General features: G+C 32.3%; 1 protein-coding gene and 1 long non-coding RNA gene across 2 annotated transcripts in view; one reads left to right on the top strand and one right to left on the bottom strand.

The window, feature by feature from the left end:
- LOC111085394 overlaps positions 1 to 4505 on the top strand; it is a 33110-nt gene extending 28605 nt beyond the window's left edge. The window contains exon 4 of the long non-coding RNA XR_002610239.1: positions 2023 to 4505. This is a non-coding gene — a long non-coding RNA (uncharacterized LOC111085394). The remainder of the gene's footprint in view (positions 1 to 2022) is intronic.
- A 6996-nt stretch (positions 4506 to 11501) lies between these two features.
- Positions 11502 to 20359, bottom strand: LOC106457706 (carbonic anhydrase 2-like). The gene is made up of 6 exons (XM_022383721.1): positions 20242 to 20359; positions 19956 to 20114; positions 19668 to 19822; positions 15750 to 15839; positions 14022 to 14246; positions 11502 to 11809 (listed from the first exon to the last, which is right to left on the bottom strand). Exons 1-6 carry the CDS (start codon positions 20357 to 20359, stop codon positions 11645 to 11647), a joined length of 912 nt encoding a protein of 303 aa, XP_022239429.1. The 3' UTR covers positions 11502 to 11644.
- Between the last annotated feature and the right edge of the window lie 2294 nt (positions 20360 to 22653).

Raw genomic sequence — 22653 nt, 5'->3', positions numbered from 1 at the left:
AAACAGTTACACATGGTATTGAGTCTATAAGCATGTTTTTCTGCAGCATGAGTGGGGGATATTGTCAAATTTGATTTGAGTAGCGTTGACTTTGAATATAAGTAGACTAATAATCTGAACACCTACAGCCCTACAGAATAAAAGGTATTTGGAAAAGAACAAAAGAGATGGTAATATAAAGGTTATGAAAGAAACTGTTTAAAGCTCCAATGCTAATCCAATTGAAAATTTGTGAAAGGAGTTGAAAAGTAATTTGGCAAAAGTGAAGCCAGCTAATCCATGGCATCTTTGGGAGGTTATATAGCAAAAACAAATGAAATACCGGATGATAGCCTCAAAACATCTAGCAGCATCCATGTTTAATCGATATTGTAATACAGTTGAGGCTAGAGAAGAACTTACTAAATATTGATTATTAAATTGTTTATGCTTAAAAAACGATTTTTATTAAGTTTGATATCATAATATTGAAAATATATATAAAACATGAAAACCTAAATAACACCGCTCTTTTACAAATATTCTTGAAAAATTGATTTTGATATTTTGATTTATACGCAAAATCAACAGATGTAAAACCGAAGTCTGCAACTACTTTATAACAAAATGTGTGATAAAGTCAAGGTTAAAACTTTATTCAATGGTAAGCTAGCATTTTCAACAGACGTCTAGATTTGTTGACAGATAGTATTATTGAAGGAACTATAATTTTATATTTTTTGTTTGTTCGTTGAATTTCTCGCAAAACTACTAGAGCTATCTGCGCTAACTGTCTGTCTCTAATTTTTGAAGTGATAAAACTAGAGGGAAGGCAGTCAGTAAACACCACCCATCGCCAACTCTTGTTAAATCGAATAGTGGGATTTGACTGACACTCTTATAACGCATTCATGGCCCTTAAAAGCGAATCGCAATTCGGAGGGGTACCAGAACGCGAACCACGGATTCTGAACTGTACAACCAGGCACGTTAACTATTGGGCCACGCCCGGTCCCACTTTATCATCTTAGGATGCACTTTTGTATTGGTTTCTACTGAAGTCTGCCAGAAAGTGCGTATTTCATCACCGAGCGACATGCTTAGCACTTATATTTGATTTACCGCGAATTCCTACCCATTCAACCATGCAGTACTACCACGTAGCTTATATCTGTTTGATATTCGGATTATAGTGAAATCGTTAGAAAATGGTCTGCTTAATGAAATGTACATTTGAAAACTTTCGTGTACGTGCAGTGAAAAATTTGACAGATGATATGTGATCTAAGATTTACCTTACTTTCTTCTCCAGACGTTTGTTACAATGAAAATTATGGTGTCAAACAGTAGTGCGTAATATTGGCCATCGACAATGGAGAAAATAGTTTTAAGGGATTATTGAGAGTGATTACGCTTCAGTAAGTCTAGACAGACATAGCATATCATTATTAAAAGCATTTGAAATAGATATTGATGTCTGATTGTTCGACGAAGTTTTCACTCTTTGCCCATCTGAGGCATGATAAGTTTATCACAGCTTAAGATGCAGTTGTGCTGTTAGTTGGTTGTTCGGCTTTAATTTTAAGTTTCGAATTAGGAGTGCTTCCTTTTTCCTTAATGTCCATTCATCTATTGCTGAATCTATTATTTTGAAGTATTTGATGTTAGGTTTCTCGCTACAGTCTTTGCTAAGATGGCTGTAAATTCCAGAGTTGTTGGAAGGGCTGTTTTGCGCATGCTCCTTATCGTTATTAGCAATAATTTGAAGTCATTAATTTTCCTTTTCACATACTCTTGATTTTCACCGATAACTTTATGTAACCGTTCACCTGAATTAGCTGTAACCTTGATATATAACCGAAAAAAGTTTAAGATTTATCTAACATGACCTTTTTTTCTCAACTTTTCTTAAAAAAACAACAACAAAGGTTGGTTTAACACAGCAGCTATTAGTAATAAATCATCGTCAATATATATTTCATACACCACTGATGAAATTATACTTGTTTAAAATATATATTTATTATTCTTTCATTTTTATAGATGGAGTTGGGACAAAACCAACGATGTATACTAAAGATATTTCGGAGCTCCGGAATTGGTATCCATCAACTCGACTAAATACTAACTGAGTTAATAAGTTATCTCAGATCTTCAAAAGATGTATCTTATATTTAATCGACTTGTGTATTTAAATTAATGTAAGCTAATCGTGATGAACTTTCCTGTTGTTGGTTGCTATGTTTACAATTTGCTATTTCTTACTAGTGCATCTCATATTATGATCCTTTTTAAAAACAAAACATGGAAATCAATATATTAATATTAGGACGACACTTGTGTAAATTTTAGATAACACATATGTTTAAAAACAAACAAACAACATTTAATAATATACGTTTAGTAATTAACATTTAAAAATGAGACTGTTCCCAATCTCAAACTACAAGAAGAAGTTTTACTTAATTTACTATAGAAAGATAACATATTGTGGGTCTAAGAACAGCGTCCTAAACTTCGTACTTTAGTTATTTTCCTAAATCAAATATGTAACCGTAGAAAGATGTTTTAATCCTGATATTGTTGATAGAGTCATGACGAAATTAAAAAAAGGGATAAAATATTACGCTAAAACACTTACTTGAGAAAGAAGTGCTTGTATTACCATTTGTACCTGGTTTATCATGTCTAATAAAGCAACAAATTAGAAAATAACAACAAGCTATCCTTCCGATACACGAACTGATCAACAAGATTAGCCAGATTCTTAATATAACTAAAGATAAAACTGATTGGAAAATGCTGGTATATACAAAATAACATGTTAAAGTGAGAATATTTATATAGGACAAACTAGAAAAAAAATTAAATTCAGAATGAATTAACATAAAAGAAATGTTGAGCACAGTAATACCAAGATCTAGCATTTAGTTGAGTATACTAATGAAACTAAATCCCTGATTCAATGGGAAAATCTTATTTTGCACAACTCGTGAGCATCAGTGGTAACAATATCTGTGAATCTATTGAAATAATAAAATGTAATAACAATAATTTTAAAGTATTAAATAAGGGTGAAGACTCAGAGGGAAATGTTGTTAATAGATGGCGTGAAATTTTTAAATTAAATTTATATGTATATTTGATCCATATGTGTTTTTTCGAGAAAAAACATGAATAGGTTTTAACTCTTGCAAAATATTACTCTTCTTATGACAATGATGCAGTACGACGTCGAAACATGTAGAGTGTATGAGACTTTCTAGTATTAGTACTTTATCTATATACAATAAATCATTAAGTACATTTTTTTTGTATTTCGAGACTGAGAAGAGTATAAGTTTTAGATATTTATTGTGTATCATTAAGCGTTAGTTTGTTCTTTAAACATCTGTGTTATCTGCCATTAATATACGTTCATCACTGAATTATTCATTTAGGACAACATGATTTTATTTTGGAAATATATTCTAGTCATATAATAACTATCATGATAGCTGTGAAGCTATATTAAAAGTATGTTATAATTTTAGATTAATGGTGAAAATATGAAATAGACAGTGAAAACCTATACTAACCAAAAATCAAATTATCCATACTTTATCATACTTTACCCAGTGCTTTATATTTACCGATCTCTCCGGATCTAAGATCCGTATCTTGTTTTTTTTTTCTTTTATAAATATGAAACGTTTCAGTTAATTTTAAGGCTGCTCCAGTTGCATTATTAAACTATAGCTGGCCTACAGGCCCTTCCCGAATAGTAGACTCAGTAACATTTAAATCGCTATTTCCCAAAACTCGAAATCCCACACCACACACACAAACACACACACATGCCAAGAAGAATCTACCACCTATTTTTTCTATATATTCAGCTTTAACTTTATCTATGATACAGTATTGTTTTAACTTTTTTGTTTCATAAGCAAATCTAAACATTAGAAACAAGTGCTTAATAGTTCTTGTTTTTAGTTCTTATAATTATACACTTTGTTAAAACAAAACATTATTGATTTTAAGCTAATATTGTTTGGTTTTAAACCTTAGAACAATTTGTCACCTGGCACAATGTTACAAATAAGATAACGTTTCTATCACTCAACAAAATGTTCCAATTGGCCAAACGTTGATATTTATATATATATATTGTATATTATATATTAGGTTACAGTTTGGCTACTTGTTTGAATTACACCACGATTTTCAGGACATACTCTTATTATTTTGTTTGTTACTGAGCAAGATATTTTTATTCAATATACATAAGCTGAGATGTAGATGTGTTATAGGAAATCGATACTACATTCACATAAATAGATTAGGTTTTGTTTACGTTAAGCTTACTTTATGCTTTTCAGCACAATTCACGTTTTTGTGGTGTACCTAAAATCTGATCGATTACTTTTAGTAGCTGTATGATATTTTCACTTTCTACATGTGAATAAGGTAGTTATGAAAATGACAGTAAGTGTACGAACTGTTCTGGAAACATATATGTTCAAATAAAGCATATTATAAAATCAGGTTGATTGCATTGTGTCAGGTTTTTATATATATATATTTATGGATGTATGTGTGGGCAGGATTCTTTACAGTAGGTGTCTGTGACTTGCTGGTGATAAATTTAAACAATAAACGGACAACACACAATCTAATTGTTTTAAAATAATATATTCAAATAAGTCAAACGTACATACAAATGTTCGTTACTCAGTTGTATCCAGAGCTTTAGCTAATCGTTTCTTTTCGTCAAGAGTCCACACAGGCTGGTTTAGTTACTTTAGAACCCAAATGACAAAACGAATTATTATTCTCTACTCTGATATCACAATACAATCTGTGATAAATTCACTAATGTTACCATGTGGGTTACCACAATTATACTCAGAGCTTTAAATAATTATCTTTTATATCAAACATCCACACAGTCTGGTTCGGTTATTTTAGAACTCAGTTGACAAGACGAGTTATTCTCCTCTACTCTGTTATTACAATATAATCTGCGATTATTACACTTTAAAAGTCGCCATTATACACTGCTGCTTGTCGGTGACAGACTTGTACTAATTTGCAATGTGTCCCAATTTATAACAAGCATAGCTTCTCATATCCTTTTTGTCTGTTAAGTGCATATTACCTTCGGTAGTATCTTGTTTCTGGTCAGCCACCACTGATTTCGACTTTAACTGGTTATTCTTTGACTTATCAGTTATACTCCCTCCATGGACTTTCATATACCGTGCTGCCAGCTTGATTGTCTCGTCCACGTATTTTGGTGCCCTCTCTTTTAGGAGCAGTGACATGTCAGTTGAGCATGTGATCATGAACTGTACACATGTTAGTAAATCTGCCAGTCCTTCAAAACTATTTTTATGCTTGGCCATATCAGTCCATCTTGTGAAGTATCGCCATAGAAGTGTTATAAACTGAAATACAGTTTCTGCAGTGTCAGGTTTGTCTTCTTTGAATTTTATGCAAAATTTTCCTCTATTTTTTGTCAGTCCTTGAATAGTAAACAGGTACCAGAGGAAAGACCCATTAGTCTTACATCAGTTGTGGGAAAATGTTTGGAAAGTCTGATAAAAGATGCTTTGCAAAGTCATTTAACAAACTTTAGAATTTTATTGATAGTCAACATGGTTTCACTAAGTTACTTTAACGTTTAATAACTGTAAAATAAATTTATTTGCTCAATTTATTAGAAACTTTATTGACAATGCACTAATTTTGATAAGAGACACAACGATGCATAGATTATTTTAACAGGCCTCTCACGAGCCAATGGGGGACATTTTTGTTTAGAAAAAACACATTGCCCAATCCGGTTTTTCTTAATTTGAACTGAAGTTTTTTGGACATGTTTATTGGCTAAAAAAAGAAGTAATTTCCCGCATTTTTTTTAGCGTTGGGGCTGCGAAAAGTGATTTGAAATGGTGAGGTGACTGAAATTCGTCAGTGCATCACGAGCTTAACGGCCAAGCGCAAGAAGCATGAAAGTCTCCAAATGACACACAGAGATATTCAGGAACCGTTTAGAACAACCTAGGTAGATATTGTACAGCAAGCCGAGTACAATATTATGCATGTAGCTGCTTTTAAAGTGTTCCTGTCTGCTCATCTTACTACTGACTATCATGATGCTTCGACCTTCCTGACCGAATCGCAGATGAAATCGTTCGTATCTCAGTTGAAAGCTAAACATAAAAGGGGATAGCAGAAGCATAAAAGGTTGGCATTTGGTTAATTAATGATGCTGAGAATGTGGCTATATTCATAATTCTGAATTTACTCCTAGCGGGTAGACCTTAGTACTAGCTAGTATGGAGACTTGAAGATGTTGTATTTCACTTAAAAATTTATCATTTAATAAACGAAACTTGTCTCGAAAAGATACACCCAAAACCACCCTCCCTGGGAGTTTCTGGATTGAACTTACTTTTAATATTCAACAAACTGTAGTGTAAAACACTCACTGGCTCCTGAGGGTCGTGTTAAAATATATATCTAGTCGCTGATATTCACAAGATATTTATACAAATGAGGTTAAAACCGTATTATCGTGGTACACAGATTCATTTACAAAATTATAGAGAGCGTTGCATTGTGTTGGTTCTGACCATAAGCACATAAGACAAATGATAAAGGTATAAGGTTAAAGTAATTGTATTTTTCATGTAATCGCTTGGGTATCATTTATTTTCTGCAACTCCAATGTTAGTGCTGGAAGTTGCTAAACTTATTTTTCTTCTTTGTCGTCCAAACTGACTTAAACTGTCTTGCAATAAAATTATAGGGGTTTGGTTTGAATTTCGAGGAGCTTCACGATGGCTATCTGTGTTAATTTTCCCTAATTTAGCAGTGATAGACTAGAGAGAATGCAGCTACTCAACACCACCCACCGCCAACTTTGGGGCTACTCTTTTACCAACGAATAGTGGGAAGGACCTTTACATTAAAAACTTTAATTAAAATAAAGTTTAAGAACAACGTTTCGACCTTCTTATACTTTATTTTAATTAAAGTTTTTAATACCAATATCAGCCGTCTCTGCCATACATTTTTACTTCAAGTGGATTTCTCGTCATCATCAATGACCGTTACATTATAACGCTCCCACAACTGTAAGGATGGGCATGCTCGGTGACGTGGATTAGAACCTGCAACCCTCAGATTGTAACTTGACCACATTAACCACCAGGCCTTAAAATTATAGGGGCCGGGAATGTGTACATTATCGACAGCTGCTGTCAGAAGCGGTTTCTCTTGGATGTCTTTTTCTATAAAGTAAAGATATGTTTCATTATAAGCTTGCTATACTTCTGATTGATGGCAAGCAAGTAAGCAAAATGAGTAGCCTGAATAAACTATCCTTTCTCAGAGCTGTTAAATAGCACGAAACTTGATATCTTTCTGAATTCAATAAAACATAATTATGATCCAAGTACTAATAAAATCAGAAGTTTCTCCATTTCCCACAATGACACTTATTCCACTCACGTATCTGTCTATATACAGTAGTAAAACTGGTCAAAAGTAAGTTTCGAGATTAGTTATTCAAGATAAATTAATTAGGACTAAACGAGCTATTCGGTTTCTATTGCTTTCTGGTGACTCAGTGGTAAGCCTGAGGGTTTCGATACTCGCGGGGAGCACAGCACAGATAGACCAATGTGCAGCTTTGTGCTTAAACAAACAAACGAGGTAGCTAACATGTTATATTGTGATCAGAAAAATAAAGGTAAAACAGAAAACGTAATTCAATGTTTTGGAAGAATAAGCTTACATTTGCTACAGCTTATTTAGACGCAAAATGACACATTTTAAAATAATATTCTCTATATATTACGAAAAAGATATACAAGGAATTTAGATGTCTTACATAAGTACACATTTGTTACAAGCCCTAGCAATGTTATATCTAATCCCACACGCCAGAATGTATGATAAAGTTGCTTGAGTTTACAAGGAAAGACATCTTAGAAAAGGGAAAGAAAGAAAAAGTAGAGTGGCATTCAGTAGAGAGCATATCTCCGTCACGCAGCGTTGATCAAATTCGGTTTATTTGTAATTAAGCACAAAGCTACACAATGGGCTATCTGTGTTCTGCCCACCACGGGTATCGAAACCCGGATCCTAGCGTTGTCAGTCCGCAGACATACCGCTGTGCCACTGGGGGGCATCAAATTCGGCTCTCAAAAAATACGAAAATGTGTCCATATGTCCGTCGTTATCAACGGAAACGGACCATTTTTGCATTTTTTGGTAGGACATTGAGGAATAATATTCTACATATGTCCACCAAGTTTAATCAAAATCCGATCAATTTTGACTGAGTTATAGAGTAAAAATAGTGTGAAAAATCGGTCCCCATCCTTGACCATCCAAAAACTAATTACTTCTAAGTTGGATCATAGTCCAAATCCATTCAGCCGTTTTTGAGAAACCTTACTGACAAACACACACCCAGGGGTGAAAACATAAAATCTGTCCACCTTCGATGGCGGAGGTAATGATCAAATATATTATATATATATGGGAATTTAACTCAAAGGTTTGTGGAATTAAAATATGAATATAAATTGTAACTCTTTTTGTGATATTTTTGTCTTTGTGTTTTAAAATTTCGTGTAAAGCTAGACAAAGGCTAACTGGGCATATAATGCATCAAGTCAACAGTACCAGCCATCTTTTGAAATATATATATGCACAGTGATGTTCAATATAAAATAAAATAAAAACTTAACTTTATTGTAAATAGAAATCCATTTCTGAACATTTCGTTTTATTAATAGATCAGTTATACATTCTTAGAAACGTGTTACATGTGCGGCCTAGTTGTTTGCATGCTTATACTGTGAATCCGAAAATTCATGGTTCACGGCCAATTACCACAAAATCGTGCTTTCCATTTTGAGGCCGTAAGTGCACTTTAAGAGTAACAGTCAAATTCCACTATTCGGTCAGACAATAGAAGCTGAAGAGTTGTAGGAAGTATTGACTAGCTGCCTTACCTCTAGTCTATTAGTTCAAAATTAGGGATAGTCCTTTTTGTTGTTTGGCAAGAATTCTGAATCATAGAAACCGATGCCAGTATAGCGAACTTGATACTGTTAAGTAAACGTAATACATAAACTTGCTTTTAGTCTTTTCAAATATATCTGCACAGCTACGTTCAACAAAAAAATAAATAATTAGATAATATATGTCTCTTATTAAGAAAAAAATCAAATATTAAATGTTTTTCTTATATTGCGTCGATCCTACGAAACCCAGAGTAGTTTCCAATAGCATTCATTTCCATCTAATCGAAACAACTCAAGTGAATACTAATAAAGCCATAGTTTTAGCTTTATTTATTTTTTTAACCATTCCAGAGTTTAGACATGGTAAGGTTTTAAAGAAATATTGTACTGTTGGGCAGCGTTTCCTCATAATCGTTTTCTTTAAAAACGTTTTTTGTGATAATTAATGCCAGTTCTATTACATTTACATTAAACATCTACATGGACAGTGTAGAAGACCAATGTAAATGTGAAAAATTCTAAGATGTTACTATGTAGACAATGCCCCATCCCAATCTAATATAGAACTAGGTTTCACTTTCATTTAATTTTGAACTAGTTAGTTCATTGGATTAATAACACAAAACAGTTTCAAATGAGTTACTGAAAGCTAATTTATTAATATCCTATTGTGTATGTGTTTCATTTCCTTTAAAAAGATGCTCGTCACACATTTAGTATAAACAGTTTTCATATAATTAGTTTTGGAATGCGGCAATTTTGTTCTTGAACTAGTTAAACATTGTCGAAGATCATTTTTTTGTTTTAGTGTTTCTAAGCTTTTCCTCAGAAGGTGTCCGTGGAGAATTGCTAATTATTCCAATGGATTCTCCATTAATATCAGTTGTGTATAGGCTTAGAAATACCTGGATCCTCGCTATTTTTACTTATAGGATGACCATGTCACGCAGATGACAAATGCACTTTGGGAAGTTGACTCTATTTGATGTTTATATAATTGTCAGTTCTCTCAGTCCCAGACTTCACTCACCTGATGCAAACCTTTCAACAGTTAGAAAGTAGCGCTGTCTGCAATTTGTACACACTTGGATTGAGTTATGTTTTTCTGTCTTTCATGTGTGATAAATATATAAGCTGTATTTTGTAACGCTCAGAACTTGTGTCCAGTATATTTTCTTTAACTTAGTCAAGCTAGGAATTCAGATTAACTCTGCAATACTTATACTGGCGAATCTCCAGTTAGGGTTGTTAATATTAATAAATGAAGGTGATCATCATAATTAAGAACACCACAATATCTGTGAGAAATTTTCAAGCACAATGCCATATAGGTTGAGATCGTTTCATTTTTATCAGTTTAGGGGTGTAATTCTTTGATTATAACGTTTCTTTAGCTCTTCTCCTACACGTGTCTTGTGTTGTTGTATTTTATTTAAACTTTTAACGTCTTATAAGATGTCTTATACTTGAAATTTCCTACGTTTCTAATCATGCGATGTTTTTTAAGTATCTTTTACTGTTTTGTTTCTTGATCAAACATAAATTAACTGACAGTTATTTCATTGAATTTGATATATTGATCCATTAGCGTATTGGCTGTTGTCGTAAGAGTAATATAGTAAACATTCTATGATTCGGAGTTAGTACATTTATTCTCAGTTACTCATATAAAATTAAATTTGCTTGTCTGTTTGTTGTTAAGCACAAAGCTACTAAATAGTATCTGTACTTTGCCCAATACGGGCATCGAAACCCGATTTTTTAGCATTTTAAGCCCTCAGACTTAACACTGAACTACCTGGGAGCGTGGATTTTTATGTTATTTTCAAATTGAATTTCCGGGGCTTCTCATACCACTCAGTTTATACAATAGATCTTGCTCCATGTATATTATATAAGTAGCTAAGAAACCAACGCGAGAATAAGTCTGGTTGAAATGGTAACTGTTTTGAAAAAATATAACTTAGCAATTTTTACGTTGGGTTTAAGAACATGTCAAGCAGCAAAGTATAGAACTTTCAAATTGTTTTATTAAAGAAACAAGCATATTTTATTTCCCAAAGTAAGTTAAAGTAAGTTGTCTAAAAATTACATTTCTAGTTCATACCTTTAGCGTTTGCACTTATACCCATCTCACGATATAACAAGTCCGTTGAAAGTGACCATTGAATAGTTTTGCCGACCCATTGCCAGATATATCGTCACTTCTCATTGTACCAGCTAATTGCGTGTGCGATAATATTTAATATTTCAGTACATCTTAAACAATTCATGAAATAAATTTATTTTATTTTCCTAAATATGCTTTGATATCGCATTAATTTATACATTATCTAATTGCTTTGTCTCTTTTATTTCAAGGTTTACACTGTAATTTGCCTGGTTACATCGTGCTAGGAAATACCTTAATTTTCGTTCACTTTCTTATCTTGTTCACAGCCAAATTCAATGGATGTTCGAAGTTACAAGGAAGAATTTGATTTATGACTCCTTAAGTGACCATAAAAGATAGCAACTATCGTTTCAGTTTATTGTTAACATATCTTATTCAGTTTAAACATTCAATCGGTGTCTCTAAACGGCAGATGACCAGTATTTCCAATAGTTTTTGTGGCATACATTAACGAATATAATATACACTACCAACTACCAACTACTACAAAAGAAGCTAGAACAATGACAACTTGAGGCAGTTGCTGAATTCCTGAATTGTATGACTTTTCAACTGTTCGATCATTCAAATTCTGGATAGGACGAAAGTTGTTAACTAAGTCATCTAGGCTTTCATTTCGAAATTCTTTTATCTGAAACATGAAGAATATGTTAAAACAAATATTATCAATCAAGTTTTCACAGTCTTTTAATCTTATAGTTTGTATGATTCTTGATAAATGCAAAAATATGAAACCATTATACCTCAAACAAAATTCCGAAACTGAAACCAATCATCTGACCATTATAGTACAATCCCGTATGTATTAAAGTGTTGTTCATGCAATTTTTCGTGTTCTTTTGAATTGGTGTTGAACACATTTTGCATGCAATAACTAGCTTAGATTAAATTTTCTGTTTGGTAAAGATTCCCCTTTTAATCATTATCTACTGTGTGTCACGATGTGACACGTGCATTACTAAAAAACTCTATTGTAGCTGCATAACCTTACTCATTAGTTAGGTTACATTAGCTTTTGCTAATTACTTTAGTTGTCATAGTTACCATTGATGATATTACCTTTTCGATATTTTATTATTAAGCCTTTTCGAATCTCACTGAGTTTATTTTTCGGATATTACTGACGTATGGACTTTATTCATTATTTTCCATTGTCCGTTTCATGTGTTTTGTTAAGTGACAGAGGTTAAAATTGGATTGATTGTCTTTAGTATATTATTTATCTTTTTCATTACATTTAACGTGATTGTATTTTAATTAGTTTTGTACTAGCCACGATGAAGCCGCAATGAAGAATTGCAGGATTAAATTTTTTTTTTTTTTTGTCTGGAGAGTAAGAGTCGTTTTTTCTAACTTTATTGCCAAAATAATCATAGCATCAATCTTCTAGCCTTTCATTCTATGATTCAGGTATTCATATATATTTTAATTTATCATTATAAAATATTTTGTATCTTCATAAACATTAATTTTTGCTGTACTGTATTAATATCTGACTCCTATAGCAGTAACATGTGCCATATTACTTCATCTTAGATGTCAGGCTATTCTCAAGTTTTCATTGTTCACAAGACATTGTGTAAAGTTGTGTTTATACTGATATTTAGTTCTTCAACAAACATACCTTGCCTTCACTCATAAGTTCTTAGAATGAAATTTACTCTAGTATATGGAACAAATAGCTAGTATTTTTAATTATCATATTTTTAATATAAAGATTATTTTGTATTGTAAGCTGGTCGAACCTCGTGAGATATTATTGGGTTTGCGGTCAGAAACATCGCTAACGGTGCAGGGTACCCAACTGTTTAAGCAATACATTGTAATCTTTATGAATAAGAACGTAAACATAGTATATTTAATCAGCTACTCATTATCATTCATTATCGGGTTGATTTTTAGTATTGGTTCAAGTAGGTAGCTTGATCTGATCGGAATTTAGTAATAGTTACTCACTGATATTGGCTAAAAACTTAGTCAAAAACTAATACATTAAATGGGGAGTTTAGTAGCTATCCTCTAGTTTTTCTGTGAAGATAATAATAACAAGATTGTTAAAAATTGTTAACTAAAAAAAGAGGAAATAAGGATTTTCAAAAAATATACAGAAACAAGATCGGTAGCTTAAAGTGAAAATGCAATTGCAAAAAGGATGGCTACTCTATCTGTAGTATTTATAAAATTCGCAATCACGCAGTGTTGGCTATAGTTCGACACTTACCATCAGCCATCACCGTAATTGCCGATTCGATGCTCGAAACTGAGCTTAATGCTGTCTTTTAAACTATGGCTTAAGGATTTCTGTTCTGGGAGACAGCCTAGACGCCTGTGTAACATGAGTAACATGACAGAAATTGATCATGCAGTGGTAAAAGAAACTGTGATCCTGTCAGCAGCGTTATGTCCAAATAGGCAGAAACCCTATATATAATCAAATGATAAGTGACGTCAATACAGTTGCAACAATAAGTTAATAATCGCTATGGTGCATGTGTCATGCCTATCATATAAACATTAAATTACATTCACCACCTGCACTCAGCTATATATGTATGCATGTAATAGATTATGAAGCTCCATATAAACCATAGACTACATTAAAACTATTTAGTGTCAACGGTTATATAGCCGCTGTTATTTGTTAGGTAGTCAAATAAACTTAAAACTACCCTACACAATACGCATTTAGTCATATTGTTCAGGTTTATTACAATACTCACAGCCATTTTTTGCTGTTGGCTGGCGAAACAATATTAAATAATAATAAAAAATAACATATTGGCGAACCCTATTATGAACCATTACCGTGGTTCATGATAATAAGAAAGACAAAAACAACAAACCTGTTCAATCCCAATGGTCACTGGATTCGCAAACACTGTCCATATGACAGTTTCATTGCAAGGAGGTGTGGTTAAAGAACCCTGGTATCTGTAGTATAAGGAATCTTTTGGAAGCAAAGCCTGCAGAGTAAGATCACTTGACGAGATATCATACGAGTCGTTTCCATAAACAAATTTCAAATTTTGAGAGAAAGCTGAGAAGGCGTTGTTGTCGTTGGCGTCAATCTTTGTTAACATGGAGAAATGTTTAAGTAAAATAGTTTAATAACATGATTTAATATAGATTTATTGATAAAGATGTACTTGAAAATACTATTAACACGTAAATAACAAAGACTGATAGTTTAATACTATAAATTATTTAAAGTAATTAGCAATATGGATGGTTGTTTTTATTAGCGACAAAACTACGCGATGGGCTATCTGTGATGTGCCTATTATGGGTATCGAAACCCGATTTTTAGCGTCGTAGGCCTGCAGACTTACTGCTGAGCCACTGAAGGACTTGAAAAGATTTTTTCGCTGTAGATACAACATAGCCAAACAAAAGACATAGAATCAGGAATGTATGTTTTTCATTTTAGGTATTCTGAAAACCATTTGTAATAGAAGACTATAGATCGCTAGAAGTAGGGTTCTCAACTTTATGGAAATGTCAGCTGTGTCCTTATTGGTCTTTCTGTCTATAACATAACTTAATGGATAATCTACAACGGGCTATGATTACTTAATGGAAAACAAGATTAAAATCAATTAGTTACGACAGGTTAAACTTAAAGTTCAAGTACTACTATGAGAACAATAAACATAAAGTATGTGTGTCATCATGAGAGCACTTAGGTCGAGAATATAAGTAGAATGTCAAGGAATCGATTTTGTGTTTAAACATTTCAGGTGCTTTTAAATCTTAACGTGAAATAAATGTCTGAATATCAAAAGTATAATCTATTTTTAATCCAAGAAAATGTTATCATCATAGAACAAAATAACCCTGTAATTTGTCCACATAAAAATAACACACGTGCAGTAATCTTACCGTGCTATTCCAGCGTATAAAATACCTAAAATTGTTACATGACCCCACTGATGTCATATACATTGGTAAGATTTGATTTATTTTTTTATACTTAAAATATATTTTCACACAAATATTAATTGTTATGTTAATTTCAAATCAAAGTAACATCTCGTATAGGAATTAAATCTAAATATTACATTTATCAATACACATTTACAATTACGTCTAATGTTATTATTATTTTGTGTTTAAAGCTACGTTTTTAGAAGCCGACTGTGTGTTACTACAACTATACAAGTTTAGCCCAGATGAAGAGTTCTAGTATTGTATAACAATGGCAGGAAGAAGATACATCTGAACATTACTTCAGCGCATGTCTAATATGAAATGTACAATTAACTAAATAAGAGGTATGTCGAAATAATAATAAAACAAACATTTGAACTAAAACATGAATTTCTATCAAACATTAGGCTTAAAGAATTTCGTTGCTTCACTAGCTTCAGTTTTTTTTTCACTACAACAGTGAGTATTTTGGACAATCAAAGAAACTACATAGTGGGATGTGAATACGAAAGTACTTCAGGTCGTGAGAAATCTTTATTAAACAAAATACAACTATGTTCAGTAAAATCAATGATAGTAATTGTAAGTTTGAGGAATAAAACAACAATTAACTGCATATATAGAATGTACTCGCTAAGCCTTACCTTAATGAAAACAGCAAGAACAGCCAGGCCATCTTCGTAGTTATGAGCTTCATCTTTTTCATATTTTGAATTATAGTGGACAAGGTGCATCTGTGCAAAATAATAAAAAAACCTTTTTGTACTGTTAACAATATTCTTTTTTCAAACAGGCAAAAAAAAATTAGGTTTAAAATTCTCATATGTAACTTATCTGAATAAATCATTATATCACGTAAATTCAAGATCTCAACAAATATCGCTAACATAATATTGTTTAGATACCTCTTCTAAGTCTCGCAACAGTTCCGGTCATGTGACTTCTTTGTTCAATACTGTATATATATATATATATCCGTGTCAGTGTAAATTACTTGTACCTGACGATGACAAAACCTTTTCGAAACGTTGTACATTTGCTGTTATGTTAAACTTATATTAAAGTTTTCTTCATTACCCATTCAAGCCGTCTCCAACCATTATTAGTCTTAAAGTGGGTTCCTCGTCATCGAAATATTGTTTTGTGAGGTTACGAGATGAAATTCGTTTGTTTAATATTTTGATTGAAATTTGTAGTGTGTGAAACCCACTAGGTCCACCTTTCCGATTTAATTCTTGTTCATCAAAATTTCAAAACCATCTTACACCTACATACACAAGCGCACATGTTAGTATAATGTATAGAGTGTAAGTAACTGGCTTTTAGATTTCACTATTCTTATTTTTGTGCTAGTCCCACATTGCCATTCCTTTGGTATTTCTAGACCTTCTTATAGATGATATCTCTTCTACAATTCACTTACTCATGTATCGGAGAATTTGTTTTTGTGAAGTTCTCTGTATTTTTGACAAGTTTAGATATCCAGACATCCATAATTGTTGCCACTATTACCTATAGATAGGAGGTTCGCAGTTTGAGTGTGTAAGATAGCAAATTTTATGATTATGGTTGTGTTTATCGTTCGTTTATTATTTCCTTCTATCGTTTAGTTTATCTGTGAATTTTTAGTTGCATTAAATACTAACTCACCTTCTAGCTAATTATTTGTATTTGGAGTAAATATGTATGTATGATGAAACTGACACCAGCTTCTCTATCGGTGACGTACAGATACTGTTAATGTAGCAGAAGATTATGCAAATTTATGATCATATGAGGTTGTATTCTCGTGCCTACTCAGGAAATAAATACCTTGCCAGAAGCTTCACTAGGAGAGAGAGTCACGAGATAGTGAATTATTGCTGTTTATTACTCGATATTGTTATTAATATTGAAGGGTATTTTTGAAATATTGTGTTTGCTGCATTTTTTGGAATTAGGTTCTTTTTCCTGATTCCATTATTCGAAATATTATTAATATCTATGATGTATTGTATATTAACATTAGTGTCAAGTCCTGGCCAGGCTCGTGTTTATTAACTGTGTTTTGATATGTGTTGAATTTATTTCTAAGTGTTGTTATTGTTGAACAAGTTTTTTTTTGTTGTTGTTGAACCATGGTTGTAGTGGCATGTTCATTTTAGACCGTTACAAGTGGACTAGACACCCCCCCCCCGAAATGCTTTATGAGTTTCAAAAGTCTCGAGGAGATTATCGAACATTGCATCTTAACAGCAAAGATGTATGACTTTGCTCTAAATCATTGGCTAGAGCATCAACACAGCAATATACCTGCATTATCTCGACAGACGATAAAAGTATTGGGTGTACAGATCCAAAATATCGTGAATCTGTAAAAGTCATTGCATTAAATGTGACTGCCAACCATACTGTGAATGATTACTTCATCAGTGGTAAACATTACAGATAACACTTTAGGTACTCCAGGAAGAAATAGATGCAAAAGACGTTTGAAGAGTTTCAGTTTTTTACCTTTAACACTTGTATTATTAACAGTGTCATGTACCATCTTCAAAGTCTTGGGTACAGCTCTTAGTGAAACATGGAACCTTGCCACATTTTTTCGCATGGAATATCCTTAACCATCTGGGCTTTGGTTTTTACATACTTTGACTGAAAACACACTACTACTAATAGGCATAGTATAACTGATAATACGATTAAAAGATTTATACTACTGTGGTACGTTCCCATAAGTTGGATGACCACCTGTCACAGTGTAGACTATCCTATGAGCATGTAATTGTATTCTGCTACATGCTAAAAGTGGTGGCATTGCCATGGTATCTGCCTTTTAGACATTTTTTGTTGTTTAATAATTATTAACAATACTTTATGTATAAGTCCTTCACTAGGCTTATATCTTAAAATAAATACATGCTTGTTGTAAAAGCAAAAGTATTTTACAAGTACATGGAAGTTATATCTTGAAAGTTAAAATGTTTATCTTATCTCGTTGTTAAAAGGTTTATTTTCGTGTTTTATTTATACAGACCCGCCTCTATGTACTTTATTTAATGAGTATGTGTGTAACACCCAGTATATAAAATATTATAGCCGTGAAAAGTGTGATATTAACCACATATGAATTTGACCTTTTGCAACAGTGGGAAAAAGTGCTCCTCTTACAACCTCACACAGTTTACTAGTTTCAAGTTTGAGATAGATAATAAAATATTAAAATAAGTGTCTTTTGTTGTCGTTTTCTTGTGTATCTAAAATAAACCTGATACTGATAGAGTTACATGAATGTAACAGTGAAAGAGTTAAATAGCGTGTGTATTGTATTTTATATTGAAATTATTTAACTGTTTTTGTTAAACGGTAAAGTTTACTGTTCTGTCTACATGTAGTGCTACGAAACGTGTTTGTCTAGCATAAGACTAAGTAAGATACCACAGATAAATCGTTGTTGTTTTTTATTTTACTGGAATTAAAATTTAAAGTTTGATGCGGCTTGAAAAGCTGGAAGATTGGGAAGAATATATTTTGTGTGTGAAATATACAAGGTGTTTCTTTCTCTTTTAGTTTAAAAAAGTGAATATTTATTTCCTGTTCATGAAAATGTAAAAAAAAAGATTATAATCCTACTATATGTATTCATACAAAACATGTAATTGACTGGCTTTAAATTGCTGTTTTCTTGTTTAGTCGCACACTGTCAAAGATCATTCCTATTGGATATGTTTGAATCTTTCCGCAGATAGTATGGCTGGAAAATTCCTTTAAGTTTCTACTAACAGGTTTCATGGTCACATCGGTCATATAGAGGCTTAGAAATACTTGGATATTTTATCTATTTTTGTAAAGAGGAGACTGAGGAGTGATCAGATGACGTGGGAACCGAATACCTCCTAAGAGATTTGACCTAATCCAAGTAAGTATATACTGATCGATTTTCTCAGTCTTGTCCAGATTATTTGTCTCATCTAAATTATTTTTCAACAGCTAGACGTCTGTCAGTTAGCGATTAAGTTGCTTTAATTGTCTACTCAGAAATAAAATATCGTGTTTTATTAATATTATGAAACTTTATGACCAGTCTCTTTTTTTTCAATTCACTCACGTCAGAATTCAGGTTAACTCTGCAATACGTTTTTTTACCAAAGCTCTCGTTAGAGTACTTACTATGAGAAATAAATACAACGGAAATGGTTCATAAGTTACCAAAAGTTATAAAATTCAAAAACTATACTATTTTATAATTATTATTTTACTGTTTTCGATTTTGAGATACAAATGTATTTGATATAAACTTTGTTAATGTGTATTGTCAGTCTGAATGAATGCAGGTCAGTACATGTTTTCATTTATAAATTTGTAATTATTATCGACATTGTGACATCACAATTATATTTGCATTTTATTTTTAAACGTAAGATGAATCAAATTAAATCATCAGCTTGTTCTGTATACTTTACCTTTTTATAAACGGAAAAGTAAATAACGAATAACTTCACTACAGAAATCTATGTAGTAAATAAAATATAGAAGATCCCGTAAAAGGGGATATAATACTTAAATAATTATTTAGCTCTTACTTCCATAGGGTATATTTTGTTGTTCAAGGTATGTTCTGATCCTGTGGTATTTTCACTGCCCCAATGAAAATGGAGTTGTTGGAACTTATATTCTGCCTTTAAGCCACCATCTTGGATTTTTGGTACGTTTGAGTCGTCTTCAATGTCCAGCTTAACTGTACACAAGAAGAGTGCTTAACTAGATATTCTTCCTTATTTCTTTAATGATTATTATTTTATAAACTATCTGGTATTATTTCAAGGTGTTCCTTTTTAAAAACATCTCTATTTGAGTTACGGAAAATTTACCTGAATGGCCATTGTTAACCAAGACCGGATTATTCAAAACTTTGTCATAATTCACAAACTTTATGTCTCTCAGGTTCTTGTTTATTTTGACCTCACTGTCGTCAATGTTGATTGGAGACTGCTTTTTTCCTTTGCACGTTTCAGGCCAATTCTCGGGCCCTAAATTGAAAACAAAGAGCTATTTATTTCAAGATGTTCACTCCGTTGTACCTGTACAAAAAAAAAAAAGAAAAAATCTAGACAAATGAAGTTTCTAATATAATGACTTTTAGGGCACTGAACTCACAATCTGAGCGTCGCAAGTTCAAATACTCGATGCCAAACATATGGTTGCCGCCTGGGCCAGTCACTTCTCGGCTTACAAAAATACCGACCGACCCCAAACTTGTTGAGATTAAAGTCATAACGGGAAAACAAAAAACCCATCATTTCTCACCAAATTCATTTGGAAATTTATTAATACAATTAACGTATGTGGTCTCATAGTTCTATAAAACTATAATCATACATTGTCCGTATAAAACAACATTAAATAAACATCTAAAAGTCCTTAAGTAAAGATGTAAATATTTTTTGAAACTAGTTTTAGAAAATCTCATAATGGATGACTTAATCCAGTAACCTACTGTTACTCGTAAATCGTGGTCTATTTGTTATCATAATCTTTCTCTCTGTCACGTGTATTCAAGCATTTATGTAACTGACCCCCACCCCCGTCACTCTGCAGGCTTACGACGCTAAAAATCAGGTATCGATACCCGTGTTGGGCACAGCACATATAGCCCATTGTGTAGCTTTGCGCTTGACAACAGCCAAACCAGTTTCTTTAGTTTATAATGTCACATATATTTCTCCATGTTTTCATCTTGAACACTTTTTACTTTTCGGTGCAGAAGTATTTTTTAACTTTATTGTGTTATTGTGTTTCTAAAAAAGTAATTGATATACTCAAAGATAGAAAAACGTAATTTTGTCTTTGCAGGTCCCATAAACATAGTTAATCCAATAGGATATCGGATCATGACGTGTTATTGCTGATTCAGCAACTTTTCGTGGTACAGGAAAGTAAATACCTTACACAGTATACAAAGATACTGAGGAAAACTGTAAATATGTACGTATTGCGGTGGCTCTAGAGGTTATGTGAATGTAATATGCAAACTTTGCGATGTACAAAAGTATTTTTATTCTTCACAAGAACATCATTTTGCACTCCGAATTATCAAAGTCTGAATCATAGTGGCGTCACCAATTCAGAGAAATATCTTGAGTACATATACTTTTGTAACACATCTGATTTTCTGTACAGTATGTAACAGACTTGTACATTTTAATTAAAGGTTATCGTATATCGTATATATACACGTAATAAATTCTGAATCATAATCAACATTCCTAGGGCCAATCCCGTGCCTATTCGGTTAATATCTTGCTTATCTTTAATCTATCCCTTTTGCTTCTATGATTTAGTAGTACTTGAGTGATAACCTTAAAAGTTAATTGTCGCAGTTACAGCCATGCACGTTACTTCAAGTGAGCAATAAAGTCATGTTGAGTAGAATACCAGACACTTTATGATATGAAATTTTGATAATATCTGAGTGATGTCAAATTATGAACTTTCTTTAAACTATTGTATCAACTATCAAAAATTATTCAATTACAAAAAGAAACTTATCTCTTACATACGATATGTAACAGCGTTATACATTTAATGGCCATGCCAATATCTGTTTTCCGCCTACTTTTAACGTTTGATGGTAGTATAATTCAAACAAGAACAATTTATCATGAATATACATAAATCAAAATACATACCGTCATCTCCCTCGTAGCTCCAGCCAGCAGCGATGTATTTATCTGACGAAACATAAGAAGTTTAGTGATTATCATTAATACCAATAAAACGTCACTTTACATAAGTTGTTCCTATTTTATGACAAAGCTGTCTCATCGTTAGAGAACTGTTGTAAGACTGGTGAATATTTCTAAGTGGACAAATTGTTTCATCAGTAATGATTGCCATGAGACTAGAAGATATATTTAAGTGTAACTTAAAAACAAAACAAAAAAACCTGACATTAAATAAAGAGAATTATCTGATTTATTTACACTAAAAATGGTTATTAAATCTTTCCAAACTATACATTGATGTCCCCCCCCCCTCCCAGTGGCACAGCGGTATGTCTGCGGACTTACAACGCTAGAATTCGGGTTTCGATACTCCTGGGTGGGCAGAGTACAGATAGCCAATTGTGTAGCTTTGTGCTTAATTACAAACAAACAAACTATACATCGATTTATTGAGATAATAAGAAAGCGCTTCATTAACTTGTTTTTAATTATTTTGAATTTTTAGATCACTTTCGAAGAACCAGACGGATTCAGTTCATAAACAGAACAAAATATAAGTTAACATTAAGTGTTATACACTTAGTCATTAGTTTCATTAAAGAATTAAAATAACATGTTTCTACTATTACACAAGTATATTTGCCCAGCTAGTACTTAAGACAGGTTAATTAAAACGATATGATTGATTTCACTTTCTTTTTCGACTATATGACACATAAATGAAACAAGTTCTACATTTTGTATCAAATTTTCAATTACATACTTTATTTCTTGTAACGAATTTGTTATTATATATTTATTTTGATATCAACATTTGTTTAGATTAAGTTTATATTTTAAAACA

This window comes from Limulus polyphemus, unplaced genomic scaffold (genome assembly GCF_000517525.1).
Source record: "Limulus polyphemus unplaced genomic scaffold, Limulus_polyphemus-2.1.2 Scaffold364, whole genome shotgun sequence".
Classification (NCBI taxonomy): domain Eukaryota; kingdom Metazoa; phylum Arthropoda; class Merostomata; order Xiphosura; family Limulidae; genus Limulus; species Limulus polyphemus.
Note: the sequence above shows the minus strand (reverse complement) of the source record. Positions and strands in the feature narration are given on the sequence as shown.